This window comes from Canis aureus, chromosome 25, assembly GCF_053574225.1.
Source record: "Canis aureus isolate CA01 chromosome 25, VMU_Caureus_v.1.0, whole genome shotgun sequence".
In the NCBI taxonomy this organism is placed as follows: Eukaryota; Metazoa; Chordata; class Mammalia; order Carnivora; family Canidae; genus Canis; species Canis aureus.
The window spans coordinates 45,861,278-45,886,710 of NC_135635.1; the positions used below are offsets into that span (position 1 = coordinate 45,861,278).

At 51.0% G+C, this 25,433-nt stretch overlaps 1 protein-coding gene across 3 annotated transcripts; it reads left to right on the forward strand.

Moving 5' to 3' along the window:
* Positions 1-4,049: 4,049 nt before the first annotated feature.
* Positions 4,050-25,433, forward strand: IL17RA (interleukin 17 receptor A). Of its 3 annotated transcripts, XM_077871696.1 has the most exons (13): positions 4,050-4,208; positions 13,531-13,555; positions 14,278-14,424; positions 15,352-15,464; positions 16,728-16,854; positions 18,424-18,471; positions 18,579-18,742; positions 19,360-19,443; positions 19,820-19,904; positions 20,643-20,654; positions 20,892-20,993; positions 23,009-23,050; positions 23,645-25,433. In XM_077871696.1, exons 1-13 carry the CDS (start codon positions 4,065-4,067, stop codon positions 25,144-25,146), a joined length of 2,595 nt encoding a protein of 864 aa, XP_077727822.1. In that variant the 5' UTR covers positions 4,050-4,064; the 3' UTR covers positions 25,147-25,433. The 3 variants fall into 3 exon arrangements, with proteins under 3 accessions (XP_077727822.1, XP_077727824.1, XP_077727823.1); XM_077871698.1 differs by lacking the exon at positions 20,892-20,993; XM_077871697.1 differs by lacking the exon at positions 20,643-20,654.

The window sequence follows — 25,433 nt, forward strand, 5'->3', positions numbered from 1 at the left end:
GTTATGCTGGTGATGCTTTCCACTGGATGAAATGCAGTAACCATGGCACAGAGCAGCATCATGCCCTGAGAGCTGTGGCACAGCCTATGGCAATCAAAATAGTGGCCTAAATCAAGCTGCAACATTAAAATTGCCTGAGAAACTCTTAAAGGAAAAAAAAAAAAAAAAGCTTATGCATGGACTCCACCCAGACCAACTAAATCAGTATGGAGAGGGTGGGGCTGGGTATTGGTATTTCTTAAAGCACCTTATGTAGCAAGGGAAACAAAAGTAAAAATGAACTATTGAGACTTCATCAAGATAAAAAGCTTTTCACAGCAAGGGAAACAGCCAACAAAACCAAAAGGCAGTCTACAGAACATGAGAAGATATTTGCAAATAACATATCACATAAAGGGTTAGTATCCAAGATCTATAAAGAATTTCTCAAACTCTACACTCCAAAAATAAAAACCCAGTCAAGAAAGGGGCAGAAGACACAGACATTTCTCCAAAGACATACATATGGCCAACAGACATATGAAAAAGTGCTCAACATCACTCATCATCAGAGAAGTAAATCAAAACCACAATGAGATACCATCTTACACCTGTCAGAATGGCTAAAATGAACACTTCAGGAAACAACAGTTGGAGAGGATGTGAAGAAAGGGGAACCCTCTGACACTGTTGGTGAGAATTCAAGCTGGTGCAGCCACTCTGGAAAACAGTGTGGAGGTTCCTCAAGAAGTTAGAAATAGAGCTATCCTACAACCCAGCAATTGCATGCACTACTGGGTATTTATCCAAAGGATACAAACATAGTGATTCGAAGGGGCACCTGCACCCCAATGTTTATAGCAGCAATGTCCACAATAGCCAAACTGTGGAAAGAGCCCAGATGTCCATCAACAGATGAATGGAAAAAGATGTGGTATTTATACACAATGAAATATTACTCAGCCATCAAAAAGAATGAAATTTTGCCATTTGCAACAACATGGGTGGAACTAGAGGGTATCATGCTAAGCATGATCTAATCGTTCTAAGCATGACTAATCAGTCAGAGAAAGACAAATACCATATGATTTCACTCACATGTGTAATTTAAGAAACAAAACAGATGAATATAGGGGAAGGGAAGGAAAAATAACATTAGATGAAAATAGAGAGGCAGTCAAACCATAAGAGACACTTCATTCTAGGAAATAAACTGAGAGTTGCTGGAGGGGCGGTGGGTGGGGCGACGGGGTAACTGGGTGACAGGCATTAAGGAGGGCACTTGATGGTAATAAGCACTGGGTGTTATATGCAACTGATGAATCACTAAATTCTACCCCTGAAACTAATAATAGTTTAAACTGAAATTTAAAAATAAATAAAGCAAGCATCTCGTTATTCTCATATGTAGCTAGAGTTGAAAACCAGGATCACGAGTTCAAACTAGAATATACACATTCTCAAGGGGCATGCCTCCATGGATGCTTTGGGGCAAAGATTAGCCTGTGGCCCAAATCTGGCCTCCTTTTACTACCCCAGGAGCTGGGATGGATTTTACAGTTTTAAATAATGGGGGGAGGTCAAAAGAGGAGTAATACTTGGGGACACGTAAAAATTATATGAAAATCAAATGTAAGTGCTCATGAATAAAGTTTTACTGGAACACAGCCACACTCCTTAGTTTACATATTGTCTGTGGCAGCTTTTGTGCTATAAGGGCAGAGTTAAAGAGCTGGGACAGAGGCCATATGGAAAAGCCTAAAATATTTACTATCTGGTCCTTTACAAAAAAGGTTTGCTGACCCCAGCTTGAAGGAAATGGATTTCTAGAACCTGAATATTTCTGTGTCTTCTTCCAAGAACTCCTGCCTGGGAAGGTGCCAGCTGTCAAGGGGTCAGGTATGGGTCCAATCTTCTCCCTTCTCACCTCTTTTTCACATTTGCCCTTCTTCCACTTCCAAAAGAAAAGGAGACCTCTCACCAGCCCTAGGGATGTAAAAACTTCCTTGGCACTAAACAAAAAAGTATCTCTCCTGAATATTGGTGTCTAATGGGATTCTAAGGACATTTTTGTTTTCAGGTCAGGAGGGTTCCAAATATTTCATTACCAAAACCAAAGGTCAAGTGTCAACTGCCAAACCACTAAAAATATTTGATGATGGATGGCTATGTGATTTTTGGCATGTAACTCAGATGGGGCTCAAAGAATTGAGTAACATGGTTATGACGAAAACCAGTGTAATTATTTACATAAAGTTTTCAAGGCTTACGTGTAAAATATTTAAAATGCTGAATGCAGTCCCATTCTATAAACAAGCAGTATTTGTCCACAGATACATGAGGGAAAAAACTATTGATTTCATAAGAAGTGAATTTCAAATAACAGTTTATTATTATGTTTAATAATTACTTTATTGGGGATCCCTGGGTGGCTCAGCGGTTTAGCGCCTGCCTTTGGCCCAGGGTGCTGTCCTGGAGTCCTGGGATTGAGTCCCATGTCGGGCTCCGGGCATGGAGCCTGCTTCTCCCTCTGCCTGTGTCTCTGCCTCTCTCTCTCTCTCTCTCTGTGTCTATCATGAATATATAAATAAATCTTTTTTAAAAAATTACTTTATCAATCCTGTGTCGTGTTTACATTATTTTGATCAATTATATATTAATAATTATGAAAGGAGGACTTCAGTTTCTTACTGACTGTTGGCCAGAGGCTCTTCTTGGCTCCTTGACACTTGGACCTCTCCATAGGGCAGCTCACAGCAACCCAGAAAGAGGCTAACCAGAAGCTGTGGTCTCTTTGTAGCCTAATCCTCTAAGTGACATCCCATCCCCTTTGTCTTAGTCTAGTCGCATTCTGTTTTTGGAACCAAGGCTCCAGGCTCAGCCCACACTCAAAAGGAGAGAGGTAACAAAGGGATGTGACTACCAGGACTGGGATCATGGGGCCATCTCAGAAGCCCCCTGCTACAAATGTCAAATCTTAATAGTATTTATATCCTCTACATCCGTTTAAGTTGAGGATGAAAAGTTTTAGGTGTGGGGACACCTGGGTGGCCAGTGGTTGAGCGCCTGTCTTCAGGCCAGGGCGTGATCCTGGAGTCCCACAGGGCCTCCCAGCAGGGAGCCTGCTTCTCCCTCGGCCTGTGTCTCTGCCTCTCTCTGTCTCTGTCTCTCTCTGTGTCTCTCATGAATACATAAAACCTTAAAAAACAGTTTTAGGTGTCGTCTTACACATGGGTGAGAGGATGCAGAGCTTTCCCGAGCTCTTTTAGAAATAATTCAGGATGTTCGGAGGCCAGGGAGCCTGAGGCCTAGCTGAGCCGCGGCTGTCGGCTGTCGGGCGGGCGCTCGCAGAGACGGTGGCCGGCCCCGGGCGGCGGCTGCTCGGGCCGGGAGGAGGTCCTCCGCCGCCCGCCTGGCAGCTCCATCCCGCCCGGGGGAGCGTGAAACGCTGCGGAAAGCCAAGCGCGTCTAGATTCCGCGGGGCCTGGCGGGGCGGGGGGTGGGGACGGTGTGGGGCGCACGCGAGGGCTGCGGAGGCGCCCCGCGGGGCGCGCTGGTCGGGGCGGGAGCCGGGAGCCGGGAGCCGGGAGCCGGGAGCCGGGAGCCGGGAGCCCGGTGGCTTGGTCGGGCGGCGGGTCGCAGGGGCGCTGCGGGCGCGCGGGGCGGTGCATGGGGCTCGGGGTCGCAGAGCGGGCGCCGACCGTGCTCGCGCTTCCCCTCCTGCGGCCCAGCGGGGGGGACGGGCGCGGGCCGAGGAGGCCGAGAGACCGCCGGCCGGAGGGTGGCGAGGCGGGAGCGGAGAGCGTCGGGAGCCGGCCTGGTGCGCGGGGCGGGCCGGGGGGCCGGGCGGGGCAGCGGGGGGCGCGGGCGCGGGCGCGGGGCGCGGGAGGAGCGTGCAGCGGCCGCACGGCCCGGGAGGCCCGGTCGCGGCGGAGGCCCTGCCCCGCGGCCCGCCCCTGGACGGCTGGAAGCCGGAAGCGGGCTGGGCCGGGGCGGCTCCCGGCTGCCGGGCGGAAGGGGAAGGCCCGGGCCCGTGCCCCGCAGCGGCCCTCGCGGGTCGCCGGCGCTCCCGGGCAGTGCGGGCCATGGGGCCTCCGCGCCGCAGGCCGCCCGTCCCCCCGGGGTCCGCCCCGGGGCGGCTGCTGCTGGCCCTGCTCCTGAGCCCGCTGGCCCCGGCTCGCGCGTCCCCGCGGCTCCTGGACCACCCGGCGCCAGCGTGCGCCCAGGAGGTGAGGCCCGCCGCGCCCGAGGACCCCGCGGGGGGGGGGGGGGGGGGCGAGGTGCCCCGGCGGGACCCGCGGGAAGCCTGTGCGGGGCTCAGGGGGACCTGCGGCGCGGGGGACGCTCGGAGCGCTGGGGCCGCGCGGTGGCCGAAGAGCAGGGAGGGTTTGGGGGGACGCGCTGCCGGGCGTCCGGGGCAGGAGGCGGGAGCGCGGCGGCGAGGCCCCGGGTTCGAGGGGGCAGAGGGAGGCGCTGGGCCGGCTGGCAGGGGGCGGGGAGGGCCCTTCCGGAGCCGGGGCTGGACCAGCGGCCTCCACGCCGTGCGCCCTGCGGGCCCCGGACCTCGAGGCTGCCCCCCAGGAGCCCCGCCAGCCCCGGCCTGCGGACGCGGGACCCGCTGGACCTCGGCCCCGCCCCCGCCCCCCAGACCCAGCGGGCCCGGAGCCCTGAGCGCGAGCCCCGACGGCCGTGCGGGCCGAGGGCTGTGCGGGCCGAGGCCGCCGGGCGGTGCCGAGCCGACACCTCTGCAGAGGGACGAGGGCGAAGCCCTGGGGACGGGGCGCGGGGTAAGACGCGGCCTTTCCAGCTCCCGCCAGCACCACCGCTGGGGCCCGGTCTGCACCCCGCTGTGCTCGCGGAACCACGGAGCCGCCCGAAGGGCCCCTCTCAGCAGCAGAACAGCGTGCTCCGTGCTCGTCCTCCGCTTCTCCCCTCCAAGCTGCCCGCTGTCTCCACTCCCTGTCCGGGTTCCTCGGCCCCCCCCCCCCACTGCTTCTCACCCAGTATCTGAGTCAGAGGATGTGAAACGACCGAGGAGATATTTCTCCTTATCTAATTTTGTGGAAGATTGGCCAAGAGGGTGGAAGATGAGTGACTGTTTAGCAGGAATTTTTTTTTAACGTGAAAGATGTTGGGAAACAGTCTCGTGACTCCCACTTTTAGGCAAAGCAGGGGATATACGCTCAGCAGATCCTTTCCACAGACTTGGTATCAGCTATTCTACCCAGAGAATTCCATGTTGATATTTTGATGGCCCTTTGCCAGGAGCCTGCAAAATATAAGGAACTACTGTTGCTCTGGACGAAACTATAAAGAAACACCCTTGTGACCCTGTTGTCCAGGAACTTAAATCCTCTAGGAGGGGAAGAGGCTTGAAGGTGCTCAGTGTGGTCTGAGGCATCCTGTAGCGAGTGCTCTCAGGCAGCCAGAGAGTATACAGAATTCCAAAAAAAAGAGAAATTATTTCCAGCTGGGATGTTCTTCACGGTACATAAAACATTTGGGCAGCCCTGAGGGGTGGTCAGAGCCTCCAAAACAGATGGTGGAACAGTCCAGGTGGCAGAAGGGAGCTGAGCCAAGGCCCCTGGGTGGGCAGGATAAGGTGTGTATGGTAGGGAAGTGAGAGAAGCTAGAAAGGCAGGTGGAACTCCGTGGTGACCTGGTGTCAAAGCTAGACTGAGGGTGAGAGTTTAATTGCTCAGTGGGAAGCACTCCTGAGAGTCATGAGCAGGGGCAGGGCTGCAGAGAGTTACACATCAACCAGAGTTGTCTGTGATCTCCCACATTCTTCCTTCTCCCCACCTAGCCTTTACATATACACCCAGCTCATGGCCCACTCACCTCCACACAGCTTGCCTGCTTCATGAACTAGTCCCCTTCAAAAGGAGGAAACAACACCCTTCAGATTTCTCTGCCTCCACTGGCATTTCAGTGGATGCAGCACAATATAGTGACGGGAGGGAAGGCCACAAATTTGGCCTGCAATTGCATCCCGACTTCACCACTTAGAATCTCTGCAAGCTTGGGCAGCCTAGGCCTGGGTCTCCTCACTTACACGGTGGAAGAGCTGGAAGTGCCATCACAAAGTGTGTCCGTACCACTTTCCAGAATATAAATGCCTATCCAAAGCCTGGATAGTGCTCAGTGACTCTCTCCCAAGACAGACAGGGGCCTTCTGCATGCTTGTTCTGTTCCTAGGCCACCAATGCAAGCACAGGATATAGGGGCTTGATAAATATTTGTGGAATGAAAGTCAGGGCAATGAGTGAATGAATGTCAAGCTCTGCTTCAAAAGCAGCCCGGGTGGCTCAGCGGTTTAGCGCTGCCTTCAGCCCAGGGTGTGACCCTGGCGACCCAGGATAGAGTCCCATGTCGGGCTCCCTGCATGGAGCCTGCTTCTCCCTCTGCCTGTGTCTGTACCTCTGTGTGTGTGTGTGTCTCTCATGAATAAATAAATAAAATTAAAAAAAAAAAAACAGTGATTACCTGAGACCAGGCATAGAGCTCTTTCTGGCTTCCTGGGTTCAAAACCTAGATGACTCTTTGAGTTCCCCACAGAAATCAGTATTGGAGTGACCATAAGTAATTGCATTTGCCTGAGCGGTCTCCTGGTTGGCCCTTCCCCCAGCCACACCTGCTAGCCCAGAGGAAAGCTCATGGCAAGACAGTGACTTGGATTTGGTCAGGATGAGTGTTAAACATACAATTTTATAGACGGGATGTGTGTTGTCTTACAAATTCTTTTATTTCCTGAGCACTTTGTGGTTTTGACTTGTGGTGGAACAACTGTTAGATTTAACCCTTATCTTCGGGTGGCCATGCCGAAGGCATGAGGCCATGCCTCTTTTCTCTTGTGAAAAGCTGTGTTCTGTGGATGCTCTTACATGGTAGAGGCATTCTGGCAGTCAGGGCTAGGGTCGTTGCTGGCACTGGTACCAGCATAGCTGACAGATTCCTTGGCCATCCTACCCGCCTTCTTCCTCTGACTGCTCACAGGAGGCCTACCATCTAGAGACTGTAATATCAGGTAGCAGCCAGCAGCACATGGCAGTGCTGTGCAACGGGGAGGACATGCCAGGTCAGAAGACCTGGGCTCCAGGTCATGCCAGGTCAGCCTTCCCCACTCACCGGCTCTGCAGCCCTGGGTGGGTCACTCCACTACTGAGGAGCCAGGGTTCTCACCTATTAAAGACCGTCCCCTCACAGGGGTGATGGGGAGAGCACATAAGATGTAGGTAAGTGAAAGCACCAGAGTATGTGCACTAGCTTTGGAAGGTGCCAGGGCACTAACATTCCCCTGAAGCCCAGTGCCAGGCCCTGGAACGGGGGTTAACATGCACAGCTTCATTACACACTCACAACGTACCAGGCTGCACTATTGAGCCGACTGAGCCATTCTAGAGAGGCTGGTGATTGGCAGAGGGCCACACAGTTAGTGAGTGCTGCCCGGAAAATCAAAGCAGTCTCTGACTTCAGAGGCCACACTTTCAATGTTTATCAAGTGCACGGAGGTAGACACAGTGAAGTAAATTTCTTCTTTTCAATCTTCACCGCTATGGATGGAGAATATTGGCCCTACATGTTGTAGGTGTCCTTTTTATTATTCATGTGGTATAGCTGTGATTCAGAGCATGGATTCTGGAGCAAAAGTCACATGAGTGTCAGCTCTGTGGGGCCTTGGGCCACTTCACCGTCCACCCTGTGTCTCTGTTTTTTGATCAGTAAAGATGGGATAATGGGGAGCACCACCTGGGTGGCTCAGTTGGTTAAGCATCTGACTCTTGATTTCAGCTCAGGTCTTGATCTCAGGGTGCTAGAATGAGCCCTGTGTGGGACTGTGCGCTCAGCAGGGAGTCTGCTTGTCCCTCTCCCTCTGCCTCTTCCCCCTTTGTGCACCTGCACGCCCACTCACTCTCTCTCAAATAATAAAATCTTTTTAAAATACCAGAGTAAAACCCAAACCAACAGATCTCTGTCCCAGCCCTCTCCACTCCCTAAAACTTTCCCAAAAATTATCACTTTTACTTCTTTTAGTTTTTTTTTTTTTTCCTGGCATTTGCCTCCACATTTCTAGATGTACTTATATTGTTTTTCTTGGTTTGTCAACGTTAGATATTAGCTATTGACTCATAATAGATAACAATTTTAATTTCTTACATTTCTTCTTCCACTGCGTCTCCTCTCGTGTCCCCATTGTAATTACATCACAATTCTAGTGAAACCCATCATCTGTTTGTAACAAGTGAGTAATCCTCACTGCTGAGGCAGATAAGTGTACTTTGATTATATTCCTTTCCTGGTGTAATTCCTTTTCCCTCCCGAGATGATAATTCCTTTAATTCCTCCACACTTTTCCATGTAACCAGTTTTTTTTTTTTTTCTATCATATTTGTCAGGTGTTGCTTTTCCCCACACATCAGATATTCCATCAGTTCCATTCCCTCGTCCCCCTAGAGAACTCCCTCCTGGAACCCCAAATTCTCCAGCTCCAGCCTGGATGGATTACAGTCTAGGCCTGTGGCACCTGTTGTACTAGGTATCCTGTCCTGGCTCCTGTGTCTTTCTTCCCAGAGTTTACCTCCCTCATTTTGCTGGAACATATCCTCCTGCAGTTTCCTAAGAAAATGTATAAGGAGATGAGGGATATATATATACACACATATATGTCCTCACACTTGTTTGATTAATTTGGCTGGTCACAAAACTCATAGGTTAAAGATAATTTTCCCTCAGAGTTTTGAGGGCATTGTTTTGTTGCCTTCTAGCAAACAGTACAGATGCTAAGGATGCCAGTGCCTTTCTGACTCTGTGTGTGGCACCTATCACACACATACACACAGAAACATTTAGATGTTTTTTTTTTGTTGTTTTTTTTTTTATTCCTGGTATTCCAGAAGTTTCATGATGTTGGGCCTTGGCCTGGGCTTTTTTTTCCAGGCCATTCAATGAACCTTTTTAATTTAGAAATATGTATCCTTTAGTTCTGGAGTGTTTTCTTTCCTTTTTAATTTCTTCTGTTTTCTGTATAATCTTCTGGAAATCCAGTTAATCATACCTTGATTCCCTGAATTTATTCTCTTAATATTCATATATTTTCTCTGCTGTGTTTGTGTTTATTCTACTTTCAGGGGAATTTCCTGAATTACAGCCCAACCCTTCTGAGATTTTTTATTTCCAAGGTTCATTTTTATTCCCTCCTTGCTCATTTTGCCACAGTATCCTGTCCTTGTCAGCGTCTGCTCTTATCTCTTTGAAACTGTTATAATTTTGTTTTAATTTGTTTTGTCCCCAGCATTGTTTCATTTCCTCCAAGAGCATTTTTTTAAAATTGTATGTTTTGATCTGTTTTTCATTACAGGAAGCCCTTCCTAAGTATCTGATACTCTTTGGCTGTCTGAGAATATTTTAAGAATAAGGTCCTAGTCATGATGAGCACTGACTAATGTAATGAAGTGTTCAATCATGATTGTATACCTGAAACTAATATAACACTGTATTTTAACTATACTGAAATTAAAATGAAAAACTTATTTTTTTAAAGATTTTATTTATTTATGACATGAGAGACACAGAGAGAGAGGCACAGGCAGAGGGAGAAGCAGGCTCCATGCAGGGAGCCCAATGCAGGACTCAGTCCCAGGACTCCGGGATCATGCCCTGAGCCAAAGGCAGACACTCAACCACTGAGCCACCCAGGCATCCCAAAATGAAAAACTTAATTTAAAAAAAAATTTGTTTAAAGAATATGGTCCTAAAAAGCTGATTAAATACTCTGTATAGATAAGGCTTATTGATCATTGGACTTTACTATAGGGGGTTGGGCTAATGGTGAACATGCCTGTCTGTCAGTGGACTTTCACATGTCAGAATCTGGAGGTCTTTTCCAGGGCTTGGCTGAGATCAGAGCAGGAAGAGAGAGGTGAGGGTTCCCAAAATTCTATATGCAGACCTTCATTTAACCATACCCCCTCAGCTTCTTTGTTTATACCTCCCTGGACACGTGAGACCTTTAAGACCTGATGCTTTAAAAGGTTCTGTTGGCTTCTCTCTTGTCTTATTCCCTTCTGCAGCACTCAGATGCAAGTTCCTCCACTTGGCCTGAGCCAGTTGCTTATTCCTCCTTCTACTTTGGCTTTTAAAAATTTGTTCACATCTTTTGTCCACTGATGCTTCCTCTTTGTCCATGAAAATTTATAAAAGTGTTCTCTTTCCCAGAACTTTCCTATGGTTTGGGGAGGGGGAGAAGATAATGTGTGTCCATGATCAACATGCCATGACCTCTAATGGAATGAGTTATTCTATATTTCACTGATACGCATATTTTTCTCTTCTGTTTAAATCTTGTCCCCTCATCTTCCCTTTCTCCATCTCTTCTGCTTCTGTCTCTTTACCCCCAGTAATCCATGTGTTAATGACCTGCTTTCTGTCTGTGTATTTTTATATTTTATATGCTTATTCAATCATATTCAAATATATGTAGATATATGAAAGGGTTTTTTTCATCACTTATTTCCATAGGAAATTGGATCATAGGATAAGAAGTTCTTTGCAACTTATGTTTCTCACTCATCAACACATCTTAAGCATCACTCCAGGTCAATAGAAATCTATGTAACTAATTATTTCATTTTTTTAAAGATTTTATTTATTTATTTGAGAGAGAGAGAGAGAACAAGTAGGGGGAAGGACAGAGGGAGAAACAGGCTTCGCAGTGAACAGGGAGCCTGATGTGGGGCTCCATCCCAGGACCCTAAGATCATGACCTGAGCTAAAGGCAGGTACCTAACTGACTAAGCCATCCAGGCACCCCTATGTAGCTAATTTTCTTTCATCTTTACATAATAATCCATAGCAGATAGCAGAATATGTAACCATTGTCTTGATGGACATTGGGATTCAAACTAGATCTCACATTATTCAGCCATGGGAATGCATGGGCATTCAATATCACAGAAAAAGAGGGAAAGTTAACCCATTTTTTAAAATAGCACAAGCTTAATTCTAAAACTTGATAAATTATGTACAGAAAAAGAAAAATGGGGACACCTGGGTGGCTCAGTCACTTAAGCATCCAATTCTTGATTTTGGCTCAGGTCATGAAATGGAGCCCCAGGTCCAGGCTCTGTGCTGGGAATTCTCTCTGCCTCTCCCTCTACCCACTTCCCCCTCCCCTTAGAAAAAGGAGGGAGAGAGAGAAAAAACTATAGACAAGTCTCACTTATGAATATACAGGCAAACAATTCTACATAAAATATTAGCAAATTTAACAAGTAGGATTTACTCACCCAAGACTGTGAAGTTGGTCCATTATCAGCAAATCTATCAATATAATTCATTTACATCAATAAATTGAAGGAGAAAATTGACAGCTATATAAATAAGTGCTAGAGAGGTCATTGATAAGGTTCCAAAGCCATTTTAATAAAAACTATAAGCAAAACCATAATAGAAGGAAAATACTTACATATAATAATGACTGTGAAAAACCAAGACCAAAAACAGTACCAAAAGGTGACAAGGCAAGCTCTTCCAGGAGGAAGAGGATACCCACCCACATCATTGTTAACCAACCGCCTTTTCAGACCCTTCCAACTTCCTCTTGGTCTGCATGAAAACAGGAGTCTTTCCTCATGTCCATCATCTTGCAATGGCTTTGGAGTAGCTATCATGAAATAATGGGGGGCTACCCAAATGGTATCTGTATTCCTTCCCTAGAAGAGCTTCCCATCTAAAGGTAAAAGAACCAGTTTATTGTCCTCTGTGGCCCAGTCCTAGGAGTTTCCAGTGGAAGAAGAAACAAGCATGTGCATGGAAGCTAATGTCCTGACTGGTCAGGAAACAGAGTGGCACTAGAGTGAGCAGAGGCAGCCGGTGCGTTTTGAACTTTGAGGAGAACCTCTCTGGGTTTCAATGGCTCATTGGGGCTCATGAACCTAGTGTCCCAGAAAGTAGGGTATGGACGCAATGCCATGCTTAGAGTCAGTCTGGAGCATGCTCAAGGCTGTTACCCTTGTATCTACTTTGTGAATGAACCCAGGTGGCAGAGCGTCTTCTCCCATCTTTAACCCTGTCTCTCTACTCCCTCCTGAGGGAGAGGCTGGCCCCAGCACCCAGTGTACACCCCTATACCAAATCCTTCTGTTGTCCTGAAAATTGTATTCCTGATCTGCTTCACCATCTGACTTTCGACTCCACATGGCATGATTGGTCTACCTTTCCAGTTTAGCTAACTAGAAATACCGGAGCCTGAGTTCTTCCCTTGCTCCACTGCCAAATCTGAGGATGTGGAGGTCACCCCTTATAATAAGAGCTTCCATTTATTGAGTGCTTACTATGTGCCAAGCTCTAAGGAAGGGCTGCCAGTGATGAAAGAGCAGACGTTAGGTGCCAGACCCTGGCAAATACTGTGTCGTTAGCAGGAATTGACATGATTCCCTGGGCACTGCAGCCAACAAAATTCCTCATAATGATTTCCTTAGGGCTTCTAGTAAGCTGCCTGTTTAACAGTCTGGGGGCACTGTATTACTTTATTTAATTGTACAGTTAACACAAATACATTTCCACTCTGAAAGTTTTTGTAAGACAGATTAGAAGTGGAAAGTGAGGGGCTCCCTCCTCCAGCCACACACTATCACCGCCAGCCCACTCCCTGCCCCTAGATCTTTATGTGTTTCATTGAATTCTCAGCAATGCTATGAAGTTTGGTACCTCTGGTTATTCTGATTTTACAGTTGAAGCAATCAAGGCCTGCCCATGTTTGGTATCTTGCCTAAAGTCACTTAGCTGGTAAGTGGTGAGTAGGTGACTCAGTTCCAAGGATGTGTGTGCCTGCCTTCCAGAGTAGAGCCAGCTGGCCAAACCTAAGCCAGTGATTACATTCTCTAATGTTTGTAAATAGGGCTTCTAAATTTGGCTCTCCCGAGCTCCCCTGGGCTAGAGTTCACACATACCACCAAAGTGGGAGGCAGCGTCAGGTAATATTTGTGCTTCAGCTCCCTGATCTATAAAACAGGGCTGAGGATCACAGTTTGTCCTGAGCATGAGTGAGGATTAGTGAAAGATCACCTCCGAGTCACCCAGAACAGGGCCTAGCATCGAAGGGCGCTGGTAACCAGTTGGTGACTCTTCCGTGGCTGAGCCTGTCCCAGGGCTGTGGGTTTTGTTCCCCTTCTTGCAGCGCTGTTAGCCAGCAGGAAGCCCCAGGATAGCTGGAGGGCTTTTCAGCAGGATGCCCCTGGAGAGCCCTCTCCATATCTTTTAAAACTGAGGAGAAAAAAAAAAACTGGGGAGTTCCCGGCTATTAACAGCTACCAGAAAATGCCCTTTACGTGTTGTCCGGTGCACCACCTGCCATCCTGTTTTTCGCTGGATGGGCAGGATGGGAGAAGTGAGAGCATGAGATGATTCCCTGCCCCAGGAGCGGCCCCCAAAACTGAGGTTGGTGCCGTGTACGTTTTATCCTGGAGCACGAGCCAGGGAAAGCATGGGGAGCCTGGCTTGTGAATTGCCATTCCTTCACGCCTCTAATTACCTCCTTCCTTTTTTCCACAGGGGCTAAACTGCACAGTCAAGAATAGTAAGTCATCCGTTTTTGCTCTTCCTGTTGTAGCCTTGTTAATAAAGTGCTAGCCTCATGTTGCTCTCTGACAGGAGTGCCGCCCCTGCACCTGGGCTCTGGGTGAAGGTTACACCTTTCAGTGGGAGGTGTCCTTGAGAATCCAGGATGCATACACCTATGTTTCTTATCAAGAATACCCATTATGCAAAAGTCAGAAAGTGAGAAACGGAATTGCTATTTTGGGTTTTGAAAATACTGGCTGGGGTGCTGCCCTGGTGTTTATCTATGATACGATCTGATTTGCCAAAGCTTGTCACTGAAAAGTGAGAGACATCTGTGATGTCGATCCTATTTTGTGTTTTAATTCAAGGAGGCACATACTTCAGGTGTCTGTGCTAATTAGAGATGAGCCCTGGCTTAGAAAATAAATCAACTTTTGTCACCACCCCATCCTTCCTGTGCCCTGTTTCACTGCTTTATCTCAAAACCAAGTTTCATTGCTTTGTCTCCTCTCCTGAAGTGCCCTTTAGACCTCTAAGATTTGCAGTGACTCTGACAAACTGGGGAAGACAGGGGCAGGGTAATAAACCTAGCTGAGGGTCACGGGCCCCTGGGTGTTCAAGGTCTAGCTCTCTGGAGCCGCTGCTGGGGCATCTTGCTTGCACACCTCATTCTTTTGCAGTTTCTTCAGGTTCTTGCAGAGCATGCAGGTCTCTGATTTCTGTGTTTTCTTGCTCCAGGTACCTGCCTGGATGACAGCTGGATCCACCCTCGAAATCTGACTCCTTCATCCCCAAAAGATGTCCAGGTCCACCTGGACTTTGCACAGACCCAGCATGGAGACCTATTGCCTATAATTGGCATCAGATGGACCCTGCAGACAGACGGTGAGTGGGCATGTCAGAGGGGCTCGGGAGGGTCTACCCACCTCCAGGTGAATCCACAGGCTAGACCACCCCCCTCTCCCACCAGACTCAGAATTGGGCTCCTAGTTCTGTGCTCAAGACACAAGGGTCCAGATTTCATGCTGAAAGCCTCCATTGTTTCATGAAATAAATGAATAAGTTTTTAGTGATTTAGATATTAACCCACGATGGTCTCTTCTCAAGCCACCATTCCTTCCTTCAGCCTAGAATCCTTGCTACCCTGGAAAAGAAAGTCAGATGGTTAATTCTCTGACTGCAGTACCAAATATTTATTGGAAGATGGTAACACATTGGCCAGTGTGCTTTGTCCCTTGATTTAGGGGCTGGCATTTTTTTAAAGTAACCTCCACACCTAACATGGGGCTCAAACTCATGACCCCAAGATCAAGAGTCACCTGCTCTACTGACTGAGCCAGCCAGCCACACCAAGGGGCTGGCATTTTTTAAAACAACCGCCCCCCCGCCCACCCCAAACCTCTTCAGGGATAGAGAGTTGAAGTTGACAAGAGCCAGCCCCACATGTGTGACCAAGGCCTAAGGGAGGTCAGCCTCCTTATCAGCCTCCAGTCTCTGGTGCCTACCGCAGCCTCTCCAGGGCACACGGGGACAGCCAGGGTTGACACCCAGGCCATGATGCCAACACCCTAGCACGGCCTTTGCCTCTGGCCCAGTGTGAAGTTTCACTGGTCCTTGCCCAGCAGGGAAGTAAGTGTCTGCTGAGCAGTGGGCCCAAGAGTGAGCTGGAAGGAACAGGAAGTGGAGGGTTAGGTACCATGAGCAGATTTTCTCTTAAGAGTGAGTAAGCATGACAGGCAGGGAAGTGACACACCCAGTGGTTTGTCTGTTTTTGATCTGAGTCTGTTCGCCTCTTCTCCCTCCGACCTCCAGCCAGCATCCTCTTCCTGGAGGGTGCAGAGTTATCTGTCCTGCAACTGAACACCAATGAACGTGTGTGTGTCAAGTTTGAGTTTCTGTCTAAACTGAAGCATCATCACAAGCGGGTAAGCAGCCGGCCCCAGAGTAGATTGTGTTCTTCCAACAATAGTGAGGAGCAGAAGGGTTTTTGAAAGCTTTCCAGACATGCCCACCCCTGCCTTTGCTTCCGATTTTACCTAACTGTTCGTTGTAAGTCCCATGGAAAGGGACTTCCACGGCCCCCTTTCCTGCCTCCTTCTTTGTAACCCAGAGTGATCTGGGGCCTGCCTCCAGGAGGAACAGCTCTGCGCAGACCAGAGCGCTGTACTGGCTGGGGCACACTCAAAGGAGTGTGCAGCCCTTTCCATTTACTTTGCTTCTGGCTGCCCAGTAGTCATATGTTGATTCTCATCTCCTTTGTTTAAAGCATCGAATCACGGACTGTGGTCCCAGGACCCCCCTGCGAACCGGTTAGAAAGGTAGTATCCAGGGCCCCACCTCAGAGTTCCAGAATCAGAAACTCTGAGGGCAGGACCCAGCAATCTGTGTTTAACCGGCCTACCAAGTAACTCTGGGGCAAGGTCCAGTTTGAAAACTGCCTGTTATAATCTGCAAAAGTGCCTGTTTGCAGATCTCCACAAACACACTCAGCCAAGATAGGTCCCTTCCCCTATACTTAATGATGATCCCAAACTTGACTGCTAGTGGATGGTGAGGCCCAGGTGCCTAGATCAGCTTAAAAGCAAAGGGCCCCCACCCCATCTACCCCCAGGCAAATTAGAATGGGAATTGGAATCAATATATGTCATCTGCACCATCCAGAAAATACCCTCTCACCTTCTGTTGTCTCTGCAACGAACGTGTCTGCAGGCTCAGGGTGAGTGGGGTCTGTAGCCCTCCCTCTGCCCTTTTGAGCTCCAGAACATTCTCAAGAGATCCTGGCTTTGCCATTTAAGGAGGAAGAGTCACTTAACAAATGGCTTTTAACTGCCCGTGGTGTGCTAGCTCTCCCAATAGCCCCGAATCCTCTGGTTCAGCTCCCTGACACCATCGTCCTGGAATCTGAGAGGGCTGACCCAGAGGAGGACTGGCTTTCCCCTCGTTGTCCCATGTGTGACGCTACTGCCTACTGATGAAGCCAGACCCAGGGTTTTTAGGTAGACAGCAAAGACCAGAGGAAACCGAGGGTAAAGATGCACCTACCCTGATGCTGGATCTTGCTGTGAGGGTTATTTTCTTCCTCGTCACTGACCTTCCAGGAGGTAGCAGGTGGTGGACTTCTTGGGCACACGCCACTGGGTAAGAGCTGTGTGTGACCTGTCCAACCTCCCCTTCCTCCCTCTCTTCAGTGGCATTTTACCTTCAGCCACTTTGTGGTAGAACCTGGCCAGGAGTATGAGGTGACTGTCCACCACCTGCCCAAACCCATCCCTGACGGGGACCCAAACCACCAGTCCAAGAATTTCCTCGTACCTGGTAAGAGTGCCCTCCAAGCCATTCCTTCCACCACTCAGCTCTTCCTCTTTGAGAAGAAACTAGCAGGTAGCTCAGACATCAGCCTCCCGGCTCAGCTGGGCTGTGGCTGCATTGTCAGCATGTGGCTCCTTCGGAGGTGGTCGGGAAGTTCTTGCCCAGGAAGCGTCAGGAAGACAAGCTGTTCTCAGGAGAGTTTAACCCTTGCTTCGAGCCTTGTCCCAGCTCCCATCACCTTGCTCTGCACCTTTGTCTGTTTCATTCCCCGCCTGCCCTGCCTGGCTTTTCTGTCTTTACACTACATCCTACCTGCATTTCTCTACCACCATCCTGTGTGCGACACCGTCTCCTCTTCCCCCTGTAATCCATCCTGCCTGGGAAAACTGCTGGGTTTGTCTTCTAAAACATCATTTTATGTCTGTGTGCCTTCCAGTTCTCTGTCTTCCTCAGCATGCAGCCATGACCTACATTTCCCATTGTTTGAAGCCAACTGCGTCTGGAGCCGCAGCCCCCGTGAGGACCGGGTCTGTGACCTATACCCATCCATGCGAGCTCCAGAGCCTCACTGCCTTGCATAGAGTAGGCATTCAGGAACCGCTAGCAGGAACCGTTAGGGATGATGACAGCCTTCTTCATTCCTGGAGCACTCTGCACATGCACACACACATGCACACACGTGCACACACACATGGACACACACTGCCTGCTTACCCTGTCACTGCCTGACACGTTGTCGTGATATTTTTGTGACGTTACATTATGCCTTTGTTTTCTTTGGTCTCTTCTACTGGAATGTGCTCTCCAGAGGGCAAGGGCTCTACCTTATTCACCAGTCTGTCTCTGGTGCCTAAACCTGTGCCTGGCACATATTGGGTGCTCAGCAAGTGCTTGTCAAATGAGTGAGTGTCCCCAGTCCCCTCCCTTGTTCCTATAGTAGACCCACTCAGGCCCTATTCCTCTATGGCAAGTCCTACCTGTCACATGTCTTCTTAAACCAAAGTGAAAATGTTATAGTCAAGGCCACTGGGGAGGAGAGTTCAGGGAGGTGTCTGTGGAGCTGTGGTCCTCAAGGCCTTCTCCACGCCTGTGGAGGCATCATTGAATTATCTGGGAGCTTGTTAGAAATGCAGATTTTCACAGACCCACCCCAGACCAACTGGATCAGAAACTACCTGTGGTGAAGTATATAGGAAAGTTTGAGAAATGCTGCCATGAGGGGACAAAGTATTTCTGCCCGTGTCAAGAATCAGAGGCCAGCTGCAGAGAAAGCTGATGGGGGCAGGGTAGGGGGGAGTTGGAGTGGGCTGAAACTCTCCCTCAAAGCAAGCTCAGGGGGCATGCAGTTGAGTCTGGGAGGTTCTCTGAGAGAGGAGGTGTGGCACAGCCAGGTCAATACCCGGTTCTGTGGGGCCTCCGGCTGGGGCAGCAGTTCGGTCCTTTGAACTTTGAAGGGACCACCTTTGAACAGACTCCCCAGAAGGAAAGAGCTTGTTATCTATGGTGTCAGGAGTCTGAAAAGGCAGACTTTCTAAGGCAGAGGCTCAGTGGTTTCCCCTTCTTCTGGGTTGGCAGGCTGCGAGGACCCCAGGATGAGGATGACCACACCGTGTGTGAGCTCAGGTAACGACGCCGGCAGCCTTGTGGTGGGGGTCTTGACTCGGATGTGCGCACACACACACACACGCTCACCCTCCCTCCCGCTCTATCCGGGTCTGCACCCTGGCCAGGCAGCCTGTGGGACCCCAACATCACAGCAGAGGCCCTGGAGGCCCACCAGCTGCAGGTACACTTCACCCTGTGGAATGAGTCTGCCCAATACCAGATCCTGCTGACCAGTTTTCCCCACACGGAGAATCGGAGCTGCTTCCATCGTGTCCTGATGGTGCCCGAGGTAAGGCCGGCCCTGTCCTGAGTCCCGTCCGTAGCTCTGTGCTACTGCCTCCTCGGGTCCTGACAGAACTGCTGCCCGGAGCCTGGCCAGGTACTGTGCCTGGCTGCTCCCAGTTCTGCGTTGCTCTGCTCCTGTCCTTTCCTTCTGATGGTGGTGTCCAGGCAGGTCAGTGCTGGATCTTTCCTTTGGCTCGTCTAGTCTGATCTCTGCCTTGCTCACCTCCCCCATCCTTCTAGTTCCTCCTTCCCCACAGTCTCCCTGGTTCTGTTTTCTTATTCCACCTGTTGCAAAAAGGATCTGAAGAGTTTTAAGATATTAAGACAAAGGGGGAATAAAGATGAAACAATATGAAGCCAGCATGGGGCTACTGCAGAAACCATGTGTCTGGCCTTTGGCTTATGAACACAGACTTGTCTCCACGGTCCCTAGCAGCCAAAGCAAAGAGAGAAATGCCAGTCACTAAATGTGTTCCCAAGCCAACAACGAGCCGGTTGCCCCAGGGAAATGTCTTCTTTTCTGGAATGAAAGCCTGGGGAGCCTTTCTGGGGACAGCCTTCCTGGGGGAGGTGGGCAGCTCGTGCCCAGCCAGCCTGACCCACTCTCTCCCCTCCCTATAGCCCACACTCAAGGAACACCATCAGCGGGCCAACATCATGCTCACCGGGTCAAGCTCTAATTGGTGCTGCCGCCACCAAGTGCAGGTGGGTGAATGTGGTGCACACAAGTGTGGGAGCACCTGCACAGGTGGGCACTCCTCCTGGGGGACACAGTAAGGAAGGCGCCAGCTCAAGGACCCGTGCTCTCTCCGAGGACCTGGCTCCCTGGTCCCCCAGGGTTCCCTGCCTGCAGAGACGGCATCTCTGCCTTTCCTGGCCCCATACTCCAGGCCTCCCCTGGACAGGGCTTTTTTGGCCCCCTGTAGCAATAGGCCACCTTCCTGGGAGGCAGGTGGAGATCCTGGGGTAGCTGGCCAGGGTCTGTTGCCTATGCTGGCAAGGAAGCAGTAGTGGAGAGGGCCCAAGCCCCCCACCCAATGTCTCAGGGTCCCACTCTGCACTGCTCTCACCACTCTCCCAGATCCAGCCTTTCTTCAGTAGCTGTCTCAACGACTGTCTCAGACACTCCGTGACTGTTCCCTGCCCAGAGATTCCAGATGCTCCAGGTAGGAAGTCTATCGCCGCTTTGAGGCATTTTAGGGAGGAGAGTGAATGAAGGTCATTCCTTGACTTGAGCTGAATCCTGACTTGGTTCTAAGGGTGGGGGCGGGCTTTAATTTTCCTTGGAGGTATTCAGGCCTGCAATGTGGGGCTGTGGAGACACTCCTGGGTTGGACTCTTGACTGCCTGTCCTTAGCTGTGCAGCCGTGGGCAAAATACTTAACCTTTCTGATCCTCAACTTCTGTGACTAAAAAACTGTAATTATCTGAGAGTTGCAGTCTGGGCCACAGAGCATGAGTGCTTTACCATGTTTGCTTCTAATCCTCACAAATGGTAACCCCTCATACCATGAAGGAGAGCATCCCTCCCCCAGCTCATAGATGAGGAAATAGAGGCACAGAGATGTCCAGTAAGTCGTCCAAGATCACACACCATGGAAGTGGCAGCGCTCTGGGTTCTGACCCCAAGCCCATTCCTGCCCCCTGCGCCACGGCTGCCTTTTCACTCAGAAGCGGGGCAGAGAGCCGCAGGCATCACATCAGCCTAGAGGAGAGGCTGGCCTCCTGGGTGGGAGTTGGGGCGTCTCTCAGTAGACCAACAACCGGCTGCTGCATGGAGATGTTGTCATGAAGTTTAGCAGGTGCCTGGAGCGCTCAGTGGAGGGCCGGGGTGGATGTTGGCAATGGGTTTTGTAGTAACTGCTAATAATGAAGAACACTGTTTCCCTTTGTTCTCATTGCAGTCTCCATTGCGGGTAAGCCCAGCCATCCTTCCTGTCCTTCCCCAGGGGCCATTCCTCAGGCCACATCAGAAGTTCCTGCCTAAGCCTCTCGGGAGCCAGGCAGACAAGGCTGAACCCAGAGGCCAGCCCGGGGGCCGTGGCACAGGCCAGAGAGGACAGCCCGGGGGCCAGGCAGCTGCGCTGGGGACCTCCAGGCTGCTGTAGCGGGCCACTTCAGCCGCCTCACTATTACTGTTCCGCCCCCCACAGACTACATACCCCTGTGGGCTTATGGGTTCATCACGGGCATCGCCATCCTGCTGGTGGGTTCTGTCATCCTGCTGATCGTTTGCATGGCCTGGAGGCTACCCGGTAAGGGGCAGGGGCTGTGGGGGGCGCATCATGGGGTTTGCTCCTCTGTCCCCCTTGCTCCCTGTGTCCTCTTCTTTCCGCTCCCGTCTCTGTGAGGCTGTGCTCAGAGGGCACCCTTGAGTGCCAGCCCTCCCATCTCAGATGAAGTCCTGACACTGGCTCTCTCAGGCCACGGCAAGCTAGGTGGTCGAGGGGTCAGCCTGCAGGAAGGCTGACCTGGGCTCAGATACCAGCTCCAGCACTTACTACCTGGGCAAATTACTTCATTCTCTGAGCCTCGGGTTCCTCTTTTATAAAATGGGAATTATAAAGATACCCACATCATAAGATGAATATAAGGATCACACAAAATAACATACATGGATTCTTAGCATAGAGCCTGGCACGTATTTGCTCGACATATGTCAGCCACAATTATGTTTATTGCTACTGAAATCAATAGTATTAAAACAGACTGGATGGAAGTTGCTAGGAAAGGGTTTCCCTGCATCAGACATGATCAGCCAGGCAGATGGGAGAACCTGAAGGAGCTCATCCTGCAGCCCCCAGGCTCGTACGTCAGTCGGGGAGAACAGTGAGGGACAGCATGATGTGAGAGAGAAGGTTCTGGGTGGGCTCTGAGCTCTGCCTCCCTGCTTTGCAGACAGAGGCAGATTGCTTAACAAACCCTAGATTTGGTTTTGTCTTCTGTCAAATGGGGTGATAATGCCTCCCTCTCAAGGTTGTGATGAGGATTAAATGGTACAGCCACTGGAGGGGCTGCCTAGGGGGTGCCCATAAGTACCCACTCCCTCTCCCTGCAGCCCTCGCTGGTCACATTCTGAGCAGGAGAGCCCATGGGCCTTTGGCTTCGGGGCTCGGCCCTCCACGGCCCTCCACAGCCCTGGGCCCTTCCTTCAATGGCCTGAGAGCAGTTTCCACACTGACGGCTTAGTCAGCATTCAGTATGGATCATCATGAATTATCATTCGAGGGGAGGAGTACCGCACCAGGCATTGGAAGACCCCCAGAGAGGACCCTTCTCCGCAGGGCTGTTAACAGGGTCAGGGAAGTTCACATCTCTGGGAGCACTTTGAAGATGTATTTAGTTTAGAGAGTGGGGGAGGAGCAGGAGGAGAGGGAGAAAGAGGGACTCTCCAGCAGACCCCCCACTGAGCACCAGGCCCCCCACGGGCTCCACCTTCTGACCCTGAGATCACGACCTGAACAAAAACCAGGAGTCTGACGCTTAACCGATGTGCCACCCAGGTGCCCCATGAGTGCTTTATAAACTAAAACTCGCTCTAGATGCCAGCGGGGCCCTCTGCTTCATTTCTGCCTTTGCACTTCCGGCCTTCTTTCGGAGTGCCCCGCACCACGGGCTGAAGAAGAGGATGCTCGTCCCACGGTCTTCTGGTAGTTCTGGACAAGGCCCAGAAGGTGGAAATCGGGACTCAGGCTCTTGGGGTCTTATTTGGCCATCCGTGGGTTCTGTCCATCCTGCCACGTCACTGAGGGACGGCCTCCTACACCACAGGTTCCTTCTTTGTATCTCTGAGGGAGCACTTGCACAAGAACGTTGTTTCCCTCCTCGCGCCAAAAATACTAGGAGGAAGTGTCATAAGCAGGCAGTGTCTGAAGCTGTGTCATAGGCCTGTGCAAGGACGCTTCTGGGGGCCTTCCCTGCACGGGGCATTTCCTCGGGGGCAGGAGAGGTCACCACTGTAGGAGCAGTGCAGAATGCTTGAGACTCCTGCCGACAGCACGTACTGTGTGCCAGGCCCTGCACACAGTCTCGCTGAATCCCTGCTGTACAGACCCACTCACAGAGGAGGGTGCTGAGCTTCAGACATACCAGTAACTCTCCCAGGCCTCACAGCCATCCCCGGCACACCTGGCGCTCACACCTGGCGGCCCCTCACAGTGCAGGGCCTGCCCTGTGTCGGGGTGGGACAGCATCCCGTCACAAGCCCCAGCAAATTGATCCCTATTTCTCTTCCAAAAAAGCTGCTTCAGTATTTTTTTTTTTCTTTCAGGGTCTCATTGTGAAAAATACGGTAATGACAGTAAATACACAGGTCAGTGTTTCCTGGTGTGGGTGGGCTGGGTTTGGTGAGTGTTGCTGTGGGAGGCATAACGGAGGGCTCTCCTGCAGTTTAGCTCCTGGCTTCCTTCAGGAGGCCTCACCAGGGAGGACCTACCTTCTGGGACCCCACACAGAGGGGACTGCAAATGGTGAGGCTAGGATAATATGTTTGAAATCACCTGGACAAGCAAAGAAGGGAAGGGCACCATCTTTTATGAAAAGAGGTCCTACCTAGAACAGGTTTGTATTGCAAAGGCAGACCTTTGGACCTTTTTTCTTTTTAATTACAATAATTAAAGTACAGGCTAAAAGACAGATAGGAATCTTGAGAAAGAAATTCACCCTCCCATAAGGCACCAGACTGTGATTCTTTGCAGGCAGCCAGAATGAGTGAAATAGCAACATTTGGCTTATTCTGAGGCCTTGGTTGTATCACTTACACTAGGGAGCCAGTGTGTGCCTAATCCAGGCTGCCCCCTGGGCTGCCCAGCTAGGAGTGCTGCCCTTGGCCTGTGGTTTGAGGATGAGCACAGGTGCACACCTGAACCTGTGGGCCTGGCTTTCCTGCTTTCCTTCTTTCTCTCAGATATCCAGCCCAAGACCAGCCTGACCCCTCCACCCCTGAAGCCCAGGAAGGTCTGGATTGTCTACTCTGCCGACCACCCCCTCTACGTGGATGTGGTCCTTAAGTTCGCCCAGTTCCTGCTCACTGTCTGTGGCACTGAGGTGGCCCTTGACCTGCTGGAGGAGCAGGTCATCTCAGAGGTGGGGGTCATGACCTGGGTGGGCCGCCAGAAACAGGAGATGGTAGAGACCAACTCCAAGATCATAATCCTGTGCTCGCGAGGCACCCGGGCCAAGTGGCAGGCCATCCTCGGCTGGGAGGAGCCCGCCGTCCAGCTTCGGTGTGACCGCTGGAAGCCCTCGGGGGACCTTTTCACAGCAGCCATGAACATGATCCTGCCGGACTTCAAGAAACCAGCCTGCTTCGGCACCTACATCATATGCTACTTCCGTGACATCAGCAGCGAGAGCGATATCCCTGACCTCTTCAACATCACTTCCAGGTACCCACTCATGGACAAATTTGAGGAAGTTTACTTCCGGATACAAGATCTGGAGATGTTTGAGCCTGGCCGGATGCACCGTGTTGGGGAACTCACAGGTGAGAACTACCTGCAGAGCCCCAGTGGCTGGCAGCTCAAGGAGGCTGTGGAGCGGTTCCGGGAATGGCAGGTTCGGTGCCCTGATTGGTTTGAGCGTGAGAACCTGGGCTCAGCAGATGACCAGGACCTCCCGTCCCTGGACGAAGAGGTGTTTGAAGAGCCACTGCTGCCACCAGGAAGAGGGATCATCAAGCAGAAGCCCCTGGTGCATGAACCTGCCCCTGAGGGCTGCCTGGTGATAGATCTGCTTGTCGGTGAGGAAGGAAGAGGACCGTCAAGACTTGAACCTCAACTTCAGCCCCAGGGAGAGCTGATGGCCCAGACCCTGCAAACTGTGGTGTTCCCAGTGAAAGAGGTCCCTTCCGCTCAGGCGGTGGAACCTGTCCCTCACACCGTTGAGAGCAGCATAGCTGGCCGGTTGGCCGTGGTAGAGGGAGATGAGGCCTGCCCGCTGTTGGAGGGTTGTGGCCCTTGGCGCAACAGCGTCCTCTGCCTCCCCATGGACTCGGAGGAGCCTCCCCTCTGCAGGACCCCGATGGCATCACCCAGCTACCTACCAGAAGACGTAAGGGAGCAGCTCGAAGGTTTGATGTTCTCCCTCTTAGAACAGAGCCTGAGCTGCCAGGCCCAGGAGGGGTGGGACAGAGCCGCAGTGGCCCTCAAAGACTTCCGCACACCCTACGAGGAGGAGCAGCGGCAGTCGGTACAGTCCGACCAGGGGTATATCTCCAGGAGCTCCCCGCAGCCCCCTGAAGGACTTATGGAAATGGAGGAAGAAGAAGCAGAGCAGGACCTGGGAAAATCGGCCAAGCAGCTCTCTCCTGAGGATCTGGAGAGCCTGAGAAGCCTCCAGAGACAGCTCTTCTTCCAAGAGCTTCAGACGAACTCTGGCTGGGACAGTGTGGAGCTGGAGGTGCCCTAGGGCCTCCCCAGACTCAGGGTGTTGAGCAAAGGGAGTGTGTGTGTACACGAGTGTCTGTATATATGCATCTGTTCATGTGTGAAATGTTTGCCTTTAAATGTAGACCTTGGGCAGCTTCAGTGGCTCAGCAGTTTAGCACCGCCTTTGGTCCAGGGCGCGATCCTGGAGACCCGAGATCGAGTCCCACGTCGGGCTCCCTGCATGAAGCCTGTCTCTCTCTCTCTCTCTCTCTCTCCTCTGTGTGTGTGTGTCTCTAATAGATAAATAAAATCATAAGATAAAATAAA

Excerpts from the sequence above, each read along its gene's own strand:
- IL17RA (XM_077871696.1), top strand. The coding sequence starts at position 4,065 with ATGGGGCCTCCGCGCCGCAGGCCGCCCGTCCCCCCGGGGTCCGCCCCG. Across the intron at positions 13,556-14,277 it reads AAACTGCACAGTCAAGAATA|GTACCTGCCTGGATGACAGC; the intron begins GTAAGTCATCCG and ends TTCTTGCTCCAG. Across the intron at positions 20,994-23,008 it reads CATGGCCTGGAGGCTACCCG|GGTCTCATTGTGAAAAATAC; the intron begins GTAAGGGGCAGG and ends TTTTTCTTTCAG.